Genomic DNA, 16,882 nt, shown 5'->3' on the forward strand with positions numbered 1-16,882 from the left:
TAAGTATGTGTGTGTGTGTGGAACTGCACCCTTAGTTAAGAATGCTAAAGTTAAAAAAAATATCGGCAGAACTTCTAAAACTAGTAATCAGTAGCTTGCGTGACATTGTAAGGAAAAGGAAAAATGCGTGGGTGGTGGTGGTGGGGGAATCAATGGAAAATGGAACCTGAAGTTCAGGTCCTTTTCCCATGTCAGCTGGGGCCTCATTTGTAGGGGCTTGGGGTACAGGAAGAGAGGAACTGCATTTTGCAGTTCATCCATATCATCTGCTGAGCTCTCACTGTGTCTCATTGGCCCTCCATATTGGCGATTTGGACAAAGATGGAGCAGGCAGGTGCTGCCTCATCCAGAGCATTCAGGTACCTTCTTAGTGCAAGGTTCTTCCTGTGTAATCAGTGTTCATTTTTCAGGCAGTTTCTCCTGTACTTTTGACAATAAACCCCGCTAGGGAAGAGAACACCTGCATGCTGCTGCACATTTTGTTTCAAAAATGCAGTGTAATTAATTGTTTGCTAGCAATGTATGCTAAGCACGGTGAACTTGTATAAGGATAGCACTGGTCACATGCTGGAAACTCATCCATTTTTATGTCATCTCTTCATCTTCAGCACCTAGCTGGAGCATGCTTGGCCCAGTTATTTCTGCCTGTCTGTTCTTGATAACGGCGAGTTCTTTTAATGGCCATTATCCATCTATATGCTAAACGAAATCATGGAGGAAGGGACTTTTCTGCAGACTTCCTTGGCTATGACTCTGCAGGCCAGAGGCTTTTCTACTGTCCCAAAGGGGAAGGAAATGAAAAACCAGTTGGCAAAATTTGATGATCATATTCTGAAAAACATGGTGTTTTTATTCAGCTATGGTCATGGCATGATGCAATAGAATTGTTAATAGCCAATGGCCTTGTTCACGTCACAGTAAACCATAATTAAAATTGTTAAAAATAGTTCAATGGGATTGAGCAGCATGAAATTGCAGGTGCTTTGCTGCCATGCTGTGTAGGAAACAATCCATAGTTTGCCTTGCCATTATGTCCAAAGCCAGGCTGGTGGTTTGTTTTCCCCAAACAGTAAATCGTAGCAAACCTCCTAGGTATAGCTGCAGCAGGACTAAGGGTGAAACACTTGCAATTTCAACAGCATGCACCAACATGCAGCTCATTCACACTAAGCCAGGGATAGGGAACCTGTGGCCCTCCAGGTGTTGCTGGACTCCCATCAGCCCCAGCCAGCAAACTTAGTGGTCAGAGATGGTGGAAGTGGTCCAGCAAGATCTGGAGGGCTGCATTAATCCATCATTTATTTAAAACTATGGTTTAACATGTCTTACAAACCAGGTCAATGAGTCCAACATAATGAGTCCACAATGAGACCAAAAATAAAAGTTCTTAGTGTCTATTTTAGTTCTTTTACTTCTGCTTCTGAGATTTTTCTACCACTCTGCAGTAAATCTGCTGAAGAACACTGATTCATTGTCAGCATTGTACTAACGGCAGAACTATACATTATGTTCCCTATCCCATGTTTCCTACAGTAAGTATGCTAATGCAGAAGTCCTTGGTGGGCTGTTCAACTCTCCATCCAGATCTAATTTTACCCTACAAATGCATAATGGCCAGTTTTTCAACTGTTTCCCCACCCCTCCCCAGCTGGGCTCAGAGACTAGAAGTCCTGTTTGTCTCTGCGAAGGTGAGGCGGAGATGACCTGGGGGAGGCATGTGGAGGGAGAATTGGCAGTCAGAAGGTTGTATACTGTTTCTTCTGTCCTCACCTGCAGATGCCTGAACCTTGCAGGCATGTATTTCAGAAACTTGTGTCTTGCTTATATAAAAACCTAGTGCTTGCATAAAGAGAACACCATTGTAATTGGGGACCTCTGCTGGAATTGAGGAACTCGGATTCTTTATTTTCTGCCCTCATTTGCATGTGATTGTGGAAAATGGCTTGGTTTAAACTTTACTGTTCAATATAACCACTTCTATTATTATTATTATTATTATTATTATTATTATTATTATTATTACAGTATTACCCTTCATATGTAGATAGATCTCAGGGCAATTCACAGCATAAAAATTCAAGATAAAAATGCAAAATACATAATAAAAACAAGGGGGGGAACCCATCACACCCACCCACAATTATCTGTAGATGATAATTGCAGTTCTGACACCATTTTTTGGCAGAATTGTAGCTTGTGGTTTTAAATCCAAGAGAAACCTTTCAAATAGAGGAGGGCAACCAAGATGACCAAGGGCCTGGAAACTAAGCCTTACAAGGAGCGCTTGAAGGAGCTGGGTGTGTTTAGCCCGAGAGGAGATATGATAGCCATAGTCAAATATCCTAAGGGCTGTCACATGGAAGAGGGAGCATGCTTGTTTTCTCCTGCTCTGGAGGGTAGGACTCGAGGCAATGGCTTCAAGTTACAAGAAAGGAGATTCCAACTAAACATTCGGAAAAACTTTCTGACAGTGAGAGCTGTTTGGCAGTGGAACAGACTCCCACAAGAGGTAGTGGACTCTCCTTCCTTGAGGTTTTTAAGTAGCGGTTGGATGACTACTCTGTCCTGGATGCTTTAGCTGAGATTCCTGCATTGCCGGGGTTGGACTAGATGAGCCTTGGGTCCCTCCCAACTCTAAGATTCTATATTTCCTACATTTTTGCAATTCAAAATCATCATTTTAGACCTTCCTTTTGTAATGGGTTGAAATGAAATATATATTTAGCATACTCTAAATATATATTTAGCTGTGAATTAGAGGCCTAGAAACACTAAAATTAGAAATGAACAGTAGTTCCTATATTTACCAGGAAACTCAGCAGGCTACTTCCTTTTCATCCTCTAGTATTGCTGATGACTACTCTACATATACTAAAAATAGCTTATTACAAAAAAATCATATTTTGTAATAATCATTTTCATCTCAAGTGTTGCTGATTAAAATGATTCCATGTTGAGTAATGAACAGTGTGATGCTCAATGAAAGCAAAAATCCTCTTTAATGAAAATTCAGTTGGCCAAAAAACAAAGTGAATATTCCAGTTTTTTCTTCCCAAAGTAACTAACCATATATACAAATACTTATATAATAGAACCTTAATAGGCCATTTCATTAGGCAACTGTTGAAAACTTGTGTATCAAAACATCTTTTGTTCTTTCTTGAAATAAATTGCACAGGATTTTTGTTGTAATGAATATTGTGATGATGTTTGCAGGAAAGCTGGAGATTCTCAATACGCATCTAACAAAGCATGCATTTATAGCCTGCCTCTTGCTAAGGAGCAATTGTGTTCAAATAATTTGTGCATTTTTTAAAAAAATAGTTCTTGCTGCCCTCAGTACATTTCTGTACACAGTTATTTTAACATGAAACAGTTCCCCATCATATTCTCTATTCCTTGTCCTTTTTCGGTGCCTTAATTGTGATGTTGGTCAGAACATTATAAACACTGGTGTGCTGGTGTATTTGACTCTTGGTACAATGACCTGTGTTATTTGTAGGCTTAAGCTACTTAACAGACATCATCTTCACATATGACTAGACCAGTGGAAATAAATGAAGGCAGTTTTTATGATAATTATTATATTTATTACTACTGTATTGTGTTTTTTTTAACAGAAGGATGTCCTATCAAACTTAGCTGAGAAATTTAAAAGCTGGCTTTCTTTTTTACCATATAAGAAAAAAGATGAACTACTTCACCAGTTGGTAAGCTGCAACTCTGCAATTTTCCCTCAACAAGCTTTATTTAATTCCCAGATAAATAAATTTCTTCTACCTTTTTTTTTTTAGCTAAGCCAATAGCTTGTTCTCTACATGACATAGCAAAGTATGGCAAAGTGTTTAATGTTCAAATCTGCGTAAAAGAGGAGGGGACCAAAGCTCAAGCTCTGCATATGTTCTGATGTTTTATGAATTATTGCTTAATCATTTCTGTAGCCTGGTAGGAGCACACACCTCTTGCTTCCCAACCCTAGTTAAAATTTGTAATTTAAAAATGCTGTTTTCAGCTTTAGAGTGCTTTAACGAAGAGTTCTAGATCTCCTTTAATTTGAGAATTGCTTTTGAAAGATTCTGTCTCTGTTAGTGGCTTCTGACTTGTATTGTTGTTCACCTGCATGGCCAAGTTTAATTTACAAATCCATCTAACTTCAGGGCTTATTGTTGACTAAATTTATCTTATTACTATGTGCTTTGTATTTCACAGCATCTCAATTTATGGTTGCGTGTGTTCATTTCAGCAAACTATTCATATAGCAGAAGTGATCTTAGCAGTAATAAGCAGTCACATAACCATTATTGAGACTTTCCATAGAACTAAGAAGTCTTTGGCATGCTCCTCCTAGTTCCCATACCCTAATGGGCAGGGTACAAATGCTGTTGTTGTTGATCTGACACAACCTGAAACTAAGCCAAAGCATGTGCAACTGAAACAACCATATATTGCTTTCACATTAGCCTTGCCTCTACTTCTCTCTTCTTCTGTCGTTTCCCATGTTGAATGTTAAGATATTTGCGGCAGGGATCTGTCTTCTGTTCAGTAAAGAACTATGCAGACTTATGGTGCTATATTAGCAATAACAACAGCAACCACAGAATGCATCACATCAGCATTCGCAGCCCCCTTTTTGTCCTGAGGGCCACATTCCTCTTGTCACATCTTCCAGGGGCTGCAAGCCAATGATGGATATGGCCATCTCATAGAGACGTTCTATCACAGGCACAAATTTCCTTCACCTCAACAGATGCATGCACATAAGCTGAGGAGGGAAAGTTATCATCCTGTCCAACCAAATGATCAATTGGATGACTGCAGAGGAGTGGCTTGCTTCCTTATCGGGGCACTGGGCCCACCTCAGCTCTGTGTCTAGTTGAATCCTGTCCCCTGCCTGTGGGGTCTTAGGGGAGGCAGAAACATTTGCCTGGGTGGTGGTTCAGACTCCTAAAGTAGGAATTGGCCATCCTTGTTTTATATATTGCATAGTGATGGGGGGGGGAATATTTTATTTGACAAATGCTTGTGTATGTGAAAGTGCTGTTTTTTCTCAAATTAAGGATGTTGGTTTTCGCTCGGAGGCTCTCTGCACCATCCTGCAACAGGAAGTTCTGCTGCAGGAGGATGTTGAACTGATTGAGCTACTTGACCCCAGTATCCTGTCTGCAGGGCAGCCCAAGCAACAGGAACATGGACATCTTCCAACGCTACGCTCCCTAGCAACTCCTAATATTTGGTATTGCCTTGGGCTATCTGCATAGATTACAAGCTCTGTTGGAGGAAGTATCTTGCTCTTCACATATATAACCTCTTAGAGAACAGGAATTGTCTTTCTTTCTTTCTTTCTTTCTTTCTTTCTTTCTTTCTTTCTTTCTTTCTGGTTCTTATTATTCAACCTTCTATCCCATGGATTTAGAATTGACTTCACCTTTTATGTATTCTTTGTTTTGCATTAATTTGTGCAGTGTACAGCAGGAGCATATTTTCTTAGGTGTTAAATTTTGAAGATGGTTATCCACAAGTGTGCATGTGATATTTCCTTCTTAACAGTTTATTACCCTAACTCTTGCATTGATTTTTACTGCTCTGGCAATTGATAAGCCCATTTTTCTTAGTGAGCTTTCTATTTTGTGGGCCTGTGTTCTCGGCTACTTTAACATACTCTCCCCCACCCACCTCCCCGATACGTTTATTTGAGGATAATGGAAAGAGTGTGCTGTTTCACACAAATTCAGGTTTCTTTGGATTTTGCATCATTTAATTAAAAAAACTTTTTCTCGTCTTGGGAGAGGCTCACTATACAAGCCTGGATGTAGAATATATATGAATATTATGTCTCTGGTTCATTTTAGACAATTCTGTTGGTTTTTCTGCTCCATTCTTTAGATTACATGGGTTGCACACATAATGTTGTAATGACCAATGTTTCAGGAAGTAGCATTTGATACAAAAATGCAAATTTGTCACAGTTTATAACGTGCAAGAAGGGATCTAGACTTATTCATGTTGAATGTTTTAGTGTCCCTGCAGAGACTTGTATTTTGCAACAATTTTGTAACAATTCTGCAAATGTGACAAAAGCAAGTGAGAGAAGCTTTGCTGTTGAGCATATATGGTTTTAAGAAAAATAATGAGCAAGCCATTTGAAATGATGCCACGGAAAGGTCTTTCATATTCTGCTTTAAAGGAAACCAAGTGTGCACTTTTGGACTGTGATGGTCAGATAAAATGAATCAGAAACTTGAAAAACAAAACTGTCAGTAGATCAGCATTTGGTTCCCTGAAGAAATATGTCCCCCTTCTGCTGTCCTATTATATTGGTATTAGCAGGGTAATTTTTGAAAAAAGGTTTTAAAAGAAATCAAGGACATACATTTCACACAAAATAATACCTAAATTAGAAATAGCATGAATTCCTGTTCTTACTGCTACCATTTGTTTTTAAGGCAGAGAGAGCTACTGTTACCCAGTCACAGCTATACTAAGATACTGTGTTTCTTGATTAACTTATATTGACAGCTTTTACTTATGTTTCAGGGGAGCAAAAATACTTTCTTAAAGACACTTTAAAACATAAAGATCCATCTCCAGAAAATTGAGTTAGGACGCTGTATAGTTCCATACCTATTGATATCATGGTTTCCTTCATATGACAATCATACTTTTCATTGCTGTTCTTTATTTTTAATGAAAGCTGGGCAACAGCTGGCATGCCCAGAATCTGAGCAAGCTGCAAAAAAGCAAGATGTGGCTTATACTGGCTATTTTGTTTTGCAGGGATATCTCATTACTATTTGCCTTCATCAGCGTGCTGTTTATTCTTCCGTCTTCATGGAATGGATCTCTTGGATTGGTGGGGGGAGTAGGCTTGTTGGTTTACATGTGCATACGAGGTTTGGACACACTGAACACAGCCAAGCTGCAAATGTCTCTAAGAAAATGCCAGCTCCAGCTAGAAGATATGGTGACTAATTGTCGAGCCTTCACTAACCTTGTGAGAAAATCTCTACGGCTCATTCAAGAAACTGAAGTCATTTCCAGAGGATTTACTCTGTGAGTCTGATTTTTAGGTTATTTTATTAATTGGTTCAAGCATCACTGTTTAACCAGGAGTGAATAAACTTTTCCTTTAAAATGTCTAAATCTATGATGTTTCACTTATTCGCACAACATATTTGTCATGAAACTCAAGTCACTGGTACCTAAATCAAGCTGATTCGTGGAAAGGAGATAACAAGGGCATGAATGGGAATGACGTGGGTTTTGATACGTTTGGCGCAATTTTTCGGCAGCCTCCGCGTTAAGCATTTACCGTATTTTTCGCCCTATAAGACGCACTTTTTCCCCTCCAAAAATGAAGGGGAAATGTGGGTGCGTCTTATGGGGCGAATGCAGGCTTTTGCTGAAGCTTGGAGAGCGAGGGTGCGCACCGACCTCTCTCGCTCTCCAGGCTTCGCGGATCTCTCCCCAAGCAGCGGGAAGGTTCCCGCTGCTTGGGGAGAGTTGCCGGCATCCCAAAGCCTGCGCGCGCTGACCTCAGTGCGTCCAGGCTTCGCGGATCTCTCCCCAAGCAGCGGGAAGGTTCCCGCTGCTTGGGGAGAGTTGCCGGCATCCCGAAGCCTGCGCGCGCTGACCTCAGCGCGTCCAGGCTTCGTGGATCTCTCCCCAAGCAGCGGCGAGGTTCCCGCTGCTTGGGGAGAGTTGCCGGCATCCCGAAGCCTGCGCGCGCTGACCTCAGCGCGTCCAGGCTTCGCGGATCTCTCCCCAAGCAGCGGGAACGCTCGGGGGGGCTCCCCCTGCTTCGGGCGAGTGTCTGCAAGCCTCGCGCACCCGGCAGGAGGTCCCGCCGGGTGCGCGAGGCTTGGGGCGGCAGCCTGTCGCCCGAAACACGGGGAGCCCTCGGGAGGGCTCCCCCTGCTTCGGACGAGTGTCTGAGCTCCGCACGCCCCAAGCTCCTGGTGTAGCGCAGCGCACCTGGGGGGGAAATAAAAATTTTTCCCTTTATTTCCCCCCCAAAAAAACTAGGTGCGTCTTATGGGCCGGTGCGTCTTATGGGGCGAAAAATACGGTAAGTAAAAAGTACCTGCAAAAGACACATGCATTGAAGAGCTTCACAGCTGGTTGGTTGTGTTCTTCCTGGTAGTCTGATAAAAAGAAAAAGGTCAATTAACTCATAATAAACAATTTTTCGTACTTTGGAGCTGAAGGAAGCCAAATCTACATGCAAAACAAACATTAGATGTGCGTCTCGCCTAAAAAAACCCCCAATCCTGATGAAGCAGCTTTTAACTTTTTCCAAATGCCTGCTACAAACTTTCCTCAAGAGATTCATTCCTAAATTTTCATATGCTTTGGTTGCAAATATACCAAATTCAAAAAGTGCACACTTCTTTTGGGGACCAATTTTTACTTCACAAATATTAAAATGTTTCGTATTTAAGATTCATTTGTATTAAGATTTCATTTGGATTTTGCATTATTCAAAACCATATTTCCTTACAATTTATTTTTCTCCTGAATGACATGTAATTTGCTTAAGAATAGTTTTAGAGAGATGTTTTAAACATGTAGAACATTATACGGGTTATGGAAAGCCCTCTTCCACCCCCATAACACTTCGGAAGCTTTAAATGCAACATAATTTAACATCATGTGTTTAGGGGATTATTTGTTTCCAATTCTGCTTTTAGATGAATGGCTACTCTGAGTTATAAGAGTCAAAATTCTTCTAGATGTATATTGGCTTCAAAGATTATGTCTAACATACTTCATAAAGAACAAGAAACAGCAATACTATCCAGAGTTTGTTGCTTAAACATTCTCATGTGTACATAATATTTTAATCTCTATTTACAGAGCATGTGCTTCTAATACTAGATCTGCTGTGTAGTTTGCAAATGCAAGCAGCTACATGTATAAATAAAAGTGTAGCCATCTTACAGTAAGCGAAGTTCCCAAATGCAGAGAATTAGTCTGAATTGAGCTTTACTGACAAAAAAAAGAGATTGTCTTGTGGAATGTTTAGGCATGGGGTAAGACAATCCAAGCTTATTGTTGGCAAGGTAGCATACAATTAAGAATAGTTAATATTATAGTTAAAACGGTACTTCAAAAGAGCTAAGTGTTAGCTGCAGTCTGAGCAAACCCTGAGGCAAAATACTTATATTTTATTTTTGCAGATGGACCGTGTGAAGAAAATAGTCTAGTTCTCCAGCTTTAAAACAATAAAAAGTTAGTGGCTAGGATCCAGCTCAGAGAGAGCGTTAGCAAAAGGCACTTCCATTTCTGAATCTCTCAATTCATCAATTGCTTCATGATCTGCAGGAGCAGTTTTTCAGGGTATGGAGCAAGGAAGCCTCTTAATGATATCGTGTGCCAGAAGCAGCTGCAATGGGTAGCTGCCACATGCTCACTATTAAGGATTTGGAAGACCACAATAAACCTGTGGCTCATGCCTTTTGTCACTTAGCTTCTTCAGTCTGAAAGCCTGGCAGAAATATATTTCTTTATAAAAACATGAAATATAGGATTCTGAAGACTGGGAAAGACAGATAGGATTTTTTGCATATAAAGATAGAAGCAATCCTAAAAGTCATGATATTTGTTTATGTAAATGTGTTGTCTTTCTCCTCACTTTTAAAGCGGGATTAAAGTTTGAATGACTTTATACATCGCTACTAGCAATGTGTGGGCTTCTTTAATTTGTATAATAATGAAATAATTGTTCAATTTCTCGATATGCTTGAAGGTATATTACTTAAAATGAAAACATGTAAGATGATAATACTGATTTATTTTGTATTTTTATCATTACTTAGGACATCTGTACAGTTGTATCACATTTTACTTTTCAAGTTTGCTTGACAGGGTCAGTGCTGCTTGCCCATATAATAAAGCCGGACAGCATCCTTGTCAGCATCTCATTGGTCTTCGGAAAGCAGTTTATCGGTCAGTACGAGCCAACTTCAGAGCGTCAAGGCTTGCTACCTTGTATATGCTGAAACAATATCCTTTTTTAAAAAAATAGGACATACTGGAAAAGGCTAAATAGATGTAATGCAGAATTAATGATTGCTAGACCTCTTTTTATGTTTATGTTCATTTTGTCTCAAGAACTTAACATAACTGTGTGTTTCTTGTCCATGGCCTTAATATTCTACATATTCACTAACTCCATTGTTTGGTTTTCTTCATAACAATTTTTTCAATCTACCATGCAGCACATGCGTCCCTTTATGCTTGCAAGAACCCTGGCTAAGTTAAGGACTGACCCGCTTCATGGCTGAGTGGAGATTTGAATCTGGTTTCCTTGGTGTCCGTCCAGCACACTAGCCCTGGGATGGGGACCCTCAGGCCCAGCAGCCAAAGGCAATCTTCCAGGACTCCCTGTCTGGCTTTCATGACTTTCACCAGGACACATTCCTCACTTGTGCTACTTTGCACTCTCCTTCAATGTTTTTGCCTGGCTTGAATATTCTGATAATGCTTCTTCCTTTCCTGGATAAAGAATAGAGAGGAGTGTGTGTGTGTGTGTGTGTGAGAGAGAGAGAGGGGGGGGGAACTAGCCTACTGTACAGAGATAAAATTTTATGTACATGGCTCAACTGCAATTCCTCCTCCTGTCTTTGGAGTAGAGGTCATAGAATTGCAGCGTTGGAAGGGACCATAAGGATAATCTAGTCCAGCCCCCTGTAATGCAGGAATCTTTTGCCCAACATGGCGTGCAAACTCCCAGCCCTGGGGTTAAGAGTCTCATGCTCCACCGACCGCACTATTTAGCCATATGTTGAAGTGTGGGGCAATGGATTGCCCCTCTTTGAATATTGTATGTGGTATTGATTAGTGTTCTTTTTAATGTAGATAAATTTTGGCATTCAATAAAGATGGATTAACACTTGAGATGAATCCTGTCAGTTTCAATTTTGTTAACAGTTTTTTGTTCATGATTGTTTGCTAGATAGAAAAACACACACCAATCAAATCACTTGTGGGGTTTTTTGGGAACGAAAATGTCTTTATTCTGAAACTTGTTAGAACTATCTCATGTTTGCCCAAGTTGCATGTCATACAAAAGCTTCTTTAACTGCCTTAACACTAACTAAACTTACCCACTGAATTCTGAGAGCGACAATGTGACAAACTACATCTGTGTGGTGCCTTTCAAAGAACTGGGCCTTGGACTCAGTGAAGAGCAGGTGTCTGAGGAAGAAGCACACAATCTCACAGATGGCTTCAGCCTGCCAGCATTAAAGGTAATCCAGCCTTCAGGTTTAACATTGGCCTATTTTGTAACTACTTTCCACTTGTAGCAATTAAGCAAGAAAAGCTGACTGAGCCTGTTAACTAACTTTAAAAAACCCATCCAGTCCAGGGCTCAAGTCAGCTGCCTGGAATATATTAAGTTAACTTACATCTTTGGGCTGGACTCGTTTGTTACCTTTCGTAAGCTTTAGTTGTGGACTCTTGATATTTATCAGAATAAATTGCTATAGCATAGAAAATTGGGAAATCCCTGATTTGCATCTTTTTTCTACTTTTTAATATAATTGTTTAAAAAGAGGGCACTGGATGAGTTCCAGCAGTTATAGGCCATTGAGGTGGATCAAAAAAGTCAGACAACCAATCTCTCTCTGTCTCTCTGTTAGAGGTTTTAATAGAAATACAGTAGTTTTTTGGAAGTCAAACGGAATCCGTTCCGGAACGTTCAAAAACCAAATTGCAGCTTTTGATTGGCTGTAGGAAGCTCCTACAGCCAATCAGAAGCTGCAGAAGCACATTGGATGTTCGAGTTCCAAAGAACATTCACAAACCGGAACAATCACTTCCGGGTTCGCTGCATTTGGGAGCCAAAACATCCAAATTCCAGGGTGTTCAGGATCCAAGGTACGACTGTAGCTCTTACATAACTGAATAAGTCATTCATTTAAAACATTTCTGCACTGCCTGACTACACCCCAAGGTGGTCTCTGTGGCGGCACTCGCTTTGTGGAATGTCCTCCCCTTCCAGGTGCCAACTTGGTCTTTTAGCAGCTAGTTAAAGCCTACTTGTTGGCTAAAGGTTTTAAGTGACTTATTGTGTGTCTTACCCAGTTGAGTTTAGCTACCTTAAATTCTATCTGTAGTCTCTTTTATATTGTTTTAGTTTTGTTGTTGTTGTTTATCTGCAATGTATATTTTCTTGTACCCTGCCCCGATATTGATATTCATGTATGGTGCATTGTAAACCTTTTAAAAAAAAGGTTTAGTGGTTTGGTAATCATATTATTGTTGAATTGCTTACAATGTATGGAAAAGCAGGAAAAACAAAATGTTACTGTTTTCTGTAACAATTAGGGTTATAATAACTTTTCTGTATTTGTAGGTTTTATTTCAACTTTGGGTTGGACAAAGTTCTGAATTCTTCAGGCGGCTAATTCTTCTGCTGTCCCCCTCCAATGCATCTATCAAGACGCTGATTAGGCCAGAACATTTGCCACTTTCGACCTTTACTGATGTGACTCAGGGTCTTCGTCATGCACATGCTGCCTGTTTAGAAGAGCTTAAACGGAGCTATGAATTTTATCGGTACTTTGAAACACACCATCAATATGGTTTGGAACGTTCAGTCAAAACCGAACAAAAGTCAAGAGAACTAAATCGTCTCCACACAGCAGTGCGCAGCCTACAACTCCATCTGAAGGCCTTGCTTAATGAGTAAGCTGTTCTCTGGGAGTGATTTGTTACTACACACAGGTCCGCTGTCAGAATGCTTATTATCTGAAATCTCAGTTATCTGAACACAAAGAAGTATACCCAAACCTTGCTACACAAACGGCTGATTTAGATATCAGAACAGCCAGAGTTTGTCCACTTCCTTGCTTGTTTCTGTTTTGCTGATTAGCTGAAGCCATTTGGGGCAGAAACCATGGAGGGAGACAGATCAGGGAACAGGGGAGATTGGGCAAATCAGTTTTTCCTTTGTTTGGCTTTTGCTGATTGGCCGCAGCAGTTTTGGGCAGAAAGCATGGAGAGAGAACCCATGGATTAGAAATGTTCCCATAGGAGATAATGGAAATCATCAGCTTGTTATGCAACTGCTCTCTAATGAATGATTGCCTGGGAACGCATTGTGTTCCGATACCAGTACCTGTAGTTTAATTTGAGTTGTAGTTCAAGTTTGTTAGAAAAGAAAGTAATATGCAATGTTGCAATCGGAAACTACTGATAAAATTAATTGAGGCAGATATTGCTGTAACCTCTTTGCCTTGTTATTCTAGCTCTAATTTAATTAAACAATCTAATTTACGTTAAGTAAAGAGGTGTGTTTCTTGTACTAGCTGTACACAACTGCATGTGTAATTATATACAATACTATTAAGACAACATTGAGCGTTTATTACAGGGCTGATATTTGGAACTGGCTATATGAGAACTGCAGAGGAGTCAGACTGTTGAATAATACATACAAAAAGCAAGAGACCACAACCTAACAGAGTTTTATGTTTGCTGAAGCCCACCTATTTTAGTATGTTTTCATGAAAATCAGTGGGCTTAACTCTGTGAGCAAGTGTGCATTAATGACTTGTTTTACTGAGATTACCACTAAAGGAAATGATTGTACTGTACTGATAATTTTTTAATGAGAGGGAACAGAAAACTGATTCCATTTTGGTACTATGCCTACTTGTTGTTTAGGCTAGGGTTAAACTAAAAAAGAAAACATGGGTGTGTGTTCTTAAACAATACCACCGTTGCTGATATGTGTACATCTATTCATATTAATCCTTCAGACATGCTTTGAAGCAGAAATGTTTACTAGTTCCCTAATAATCTCTTCATTCACTTGCCAAAGGTTTACAATGTAAACTTATGCATAGGTAAAGGCAAAGGGACCCCTGACCATTAGGTCCAGTTGTGGCCGACTCTGGGATTGCAGCGCTCATCTCACTTTATTGGCCGAGGGAGCCAGCGTACAGCTTCAGGGTCATGTGGCCAGCATGACTAAGCCCCTTCTGGCAAACCAGAGCAGCGCACGGAAATGCCGTTTACCTTCCCTATTTAACTACTTGCACTTTGACGTGCTTTCGAACTGCTAGGTTGGCAGGAGCAGGGACCAAGCAACAGGAGCTTACCCAATTGCGGGGATTTGAACCGCCAACCTTCTGGTCGGCAAGTCCTAGGCTCTGTGGTTTAACCCACAGCGCCACCCACGTCCCTATGCATGTCTACATAGAACTAATTCTCACTGAGTTTAGTGGGACTTACTCCAGGATTCAGGATTCAGGATCTTTCTGAATGTCTTTTTAGATGGAGATGCAGGGAATTGAACGCAGGACTTTCTATATTAAAAGTGTATGTCTTTTCACTGTTTTATAACGTCTTTCCACAAGTGAAGTTGTTCTTATGAATTTATGGATTTCTCTCTAGCCTTCATTAGAACAGCTGCTAGACACTGTGCAATGATTGTGGTCTTTTACTGCTGTTTCAAAGGCTTGAATTACTTGTCTAAAACTAAGTTCACCCTTTAAGCCCTGACCAGTTGCTTCTGGCACTTTGATATCATACATATGGGCTCTGCCCACATAGGTAAAACTGATAGATCATTAGAATAAAAAAGGAGGATATAAAATCTGGAAACTTATAACTGCAGTCACATCAACTCACTGCCCACAGCAGGTCTATAAAATATTTGATTTGTGTACTAATTAAATGGTTTGTTGTTGTTTTTGGTCCAGAGTAATAATTCTTGAGGATGAACTTGAGAAGTTTATTAGTTCCAAGGAAAGCCAAGAACTAACTTTGGAGGCCTACCAAGTTGTAGAAACAAAACTAAGACTTGTTCAACCTCACATGCAAGCAAGCAACAGCTGCTGGGAAGAGGCAATTTCTCAGGTGGAAAAAATGGTTCGAAGAAATCCAGAGAAAAAAGGTAAATTGTCTTCACAAAAGCATTTAGAAATTCCAGTCATGGTAAAATAAAATCTACAGTAGGTAGTTATATATGCGGTAAATAGTAACTCCAGTATTGCAATACCAAAATGCCTGGGTTTCGTAAGTAGGTTTTTAAAATGCATCAAAAAGGTAATGTGGATTGTACATATCTTTCTGATTTACATAAATGAAAGGCTACATGAACTCAGACTTTGGGCGTAAATCTGGAAGGAGATACTATCTTGATTGTTCATAGCAGTAGATCTGAGCTTGCTATAAATTCATGGGATCCACTGTGTACTTTCAGCGGTGATTCATGACTCCTAAAAATATCAACTGATGTCCTTAAGTTGTTTATTGTGTTTATTTTTAAAATAAAAAGTAATTAAAACTTAGGACAGTGTCTACCTGCTAATGGATTCTTCTAGCCCTTTGGGGCAGATTTAGGTAGGGATGGGGAAATTAGCTGACAAGAGTCCAATGGGTTGACATTAAAAAAAACAAAAACCCAATTCTGCTGACTCCTACTTTCTCTGCTGCTTCTCTACTAACTCCAGGCAATCCTGAACCATCATGTGAGAACAAGCATTGCACCATGGTACCTTTGCTGCAACCATCTGTGCATATAGAGGATAAAGACCCAATCCCTGAAGAACAGGTACAAATATTATAGTCTGCAAAATTCACAAAATGTGTCAATATGTGTATGTTTATTTGATGATTGAGGGAAGTATAATAGTGTTCTGCACTTGTATCAGCATACTTTATTCAACAGATAAAGTCCTCTGCTTATGTATTTACTTATTCTGGAAAATCCTAATAAAAATATACATTTAAAATGTACCAAAAATTCACTTCTCATAGAGTGGAAACTTGAACATGATGAAAATGGTTGTCAGTTGCATCTTGTCACTTGCTATCTTTATTTGTTGTAATGTTTGTGCTGGCAAAGAAAATTTCTGCTGCTGTTATATAGGATAAGAGTCTAGTGCTAGGTATATAGCAGGAATGAAAAACCTATAGCCTTCGCATCAACCTGTATCAGCATTACAAGTGAACAGGAATGATGGGAGTTGTAGTCCAATAACTAATGGCAGGCCACTGATTTCTCCAACCTTGGCATTTTCTTAACATGTGACACCTTGAATATAAGGCTATGATACTAGTGGTGAAGCATCATTTTAAATATACAAAGTCTTTAAGAAAGTGGGTTACTATTGTCAACTAAACATTTCAGCCACCCTAGAGAATCTGTTGACAGCCTTTGTGTGTCTGAACTATATAAACCTGAAATACCGTAAGTGACCTTAATTAACATTCTTTTAAATATTGGTAGAGTTATTTCAGAATTCCCTTTGGCCTATAAACCATACTTGGGATCCAAATCTTGTAGTTTAAATAAATGGTTAGGAACCATCACTGTCTTGTAGTATTTGAGTAATTTTTAGATGCAACCAGATGTTTGTTAACTTTTTCCTCAGGAACTTGAAGCATATGTTGATGATGCAGATATAGACAGCGAGTATAAAAGAGATGACTTTTATTACTTTTCCCTGGAAGACAGAGAGAGGCAAAAACGTGAAAGAGAGGAATCCAAGAGAGTGCTGCAGGAATTAAAATCTGTGCTGGGATTTAAAGCTTCAGAGGCAGAAAGACAAAAGTGGAAGCAACTCCTGTTTAGTGATCATGGTAAGTGTTACTTTTGTTGTTAATTTAAGGAAATCTGTATGCAACTCTCTTTTCTGAATTAGTTTAGCTTTTGATGATCAGGAGTACAGTGGACGCTCGGGTTGCAAACGTGATCCTTGTGGGATGCACGTTCGCAACCCGCAGCGTTCGCAACCTGCGTCTGTGCACGCGCAGGTTGCGATTCAGTGCTTCTGCGCATGCACAACTGCCGAAACCTGGAAGTAACCCGTTCCGGTACTTCCGGGTTTTGGCAGTCCGCAACCCAAAAAAACGCAACCTGAAGCGG

The 16,882-nt window shown here is 39.9% G+C and overlaps 1 protein-coding gene across 2 annotated transcripts in view; it reads left to right on the forward strand.

Annotated features, from left to right (window-relative positions):
• VEZT (vezatin, adherens junctions transmembrane protein) overlaps positions 1 to 16,882 on the forward strand; it is a 33,881-nt gene that overhangs the window by 13,565 nt on the left and 3,434 nt on the right. Inside the window, exons 3-11 of one of the 2 annotated variants that reach the window (XM_082240890.1) lie at positions 3,621 to 3,710; positions 5,058 to 5,233; positions 6,775 to 7,050; positions 9,853 to 10,002; positions 11,102 to 11,249; positions 12,359 to 12,690; positions 14,712 to 14,905; positions 15,465 to 15,565; positions 16,389 to 16,596. In XM_082240890.1, the coding sequence (XP_082097016.1) occupies positions 3,621 to 3,710; positions 5,058 to 5,233; positions 6,775 to 7,050; positions 9,853 to 10,002; positions 11,102 to 11,249; positions 12,359 to 12,690; positions 14,712 to 14,905; positions 15,465 to 15,565; positions 16,389 to 16,596 (1,675 nt within the window). The remainder of the gene's footprint in view (positions 1 to 3,620; positions 3,711 to 5,057; positions 5,234 to 6,774; positions 7,051 to 9,852; positions 10,003 to 11,101; positions 11,250 to 12,358; positions 12,691 to 14,711; positions 14,906 to 15,464; positions 15,566 to 16,388; positions 16,597 to 16,882) is intronic. The other variant, XM_082240891.1, reaches the window with a different exon arrangement.

Source organism: Podarcis vaucheri, assembly GCF_965113315.1.
Source record: "Podarcis vaucheri genome assembly, chromosome: 10".
NCBI lineage: Eukaryota > Metazoa > Chordata > Lepidosauria > Squamata > Lacertidae > Podarcis > Podarcis vaucheri.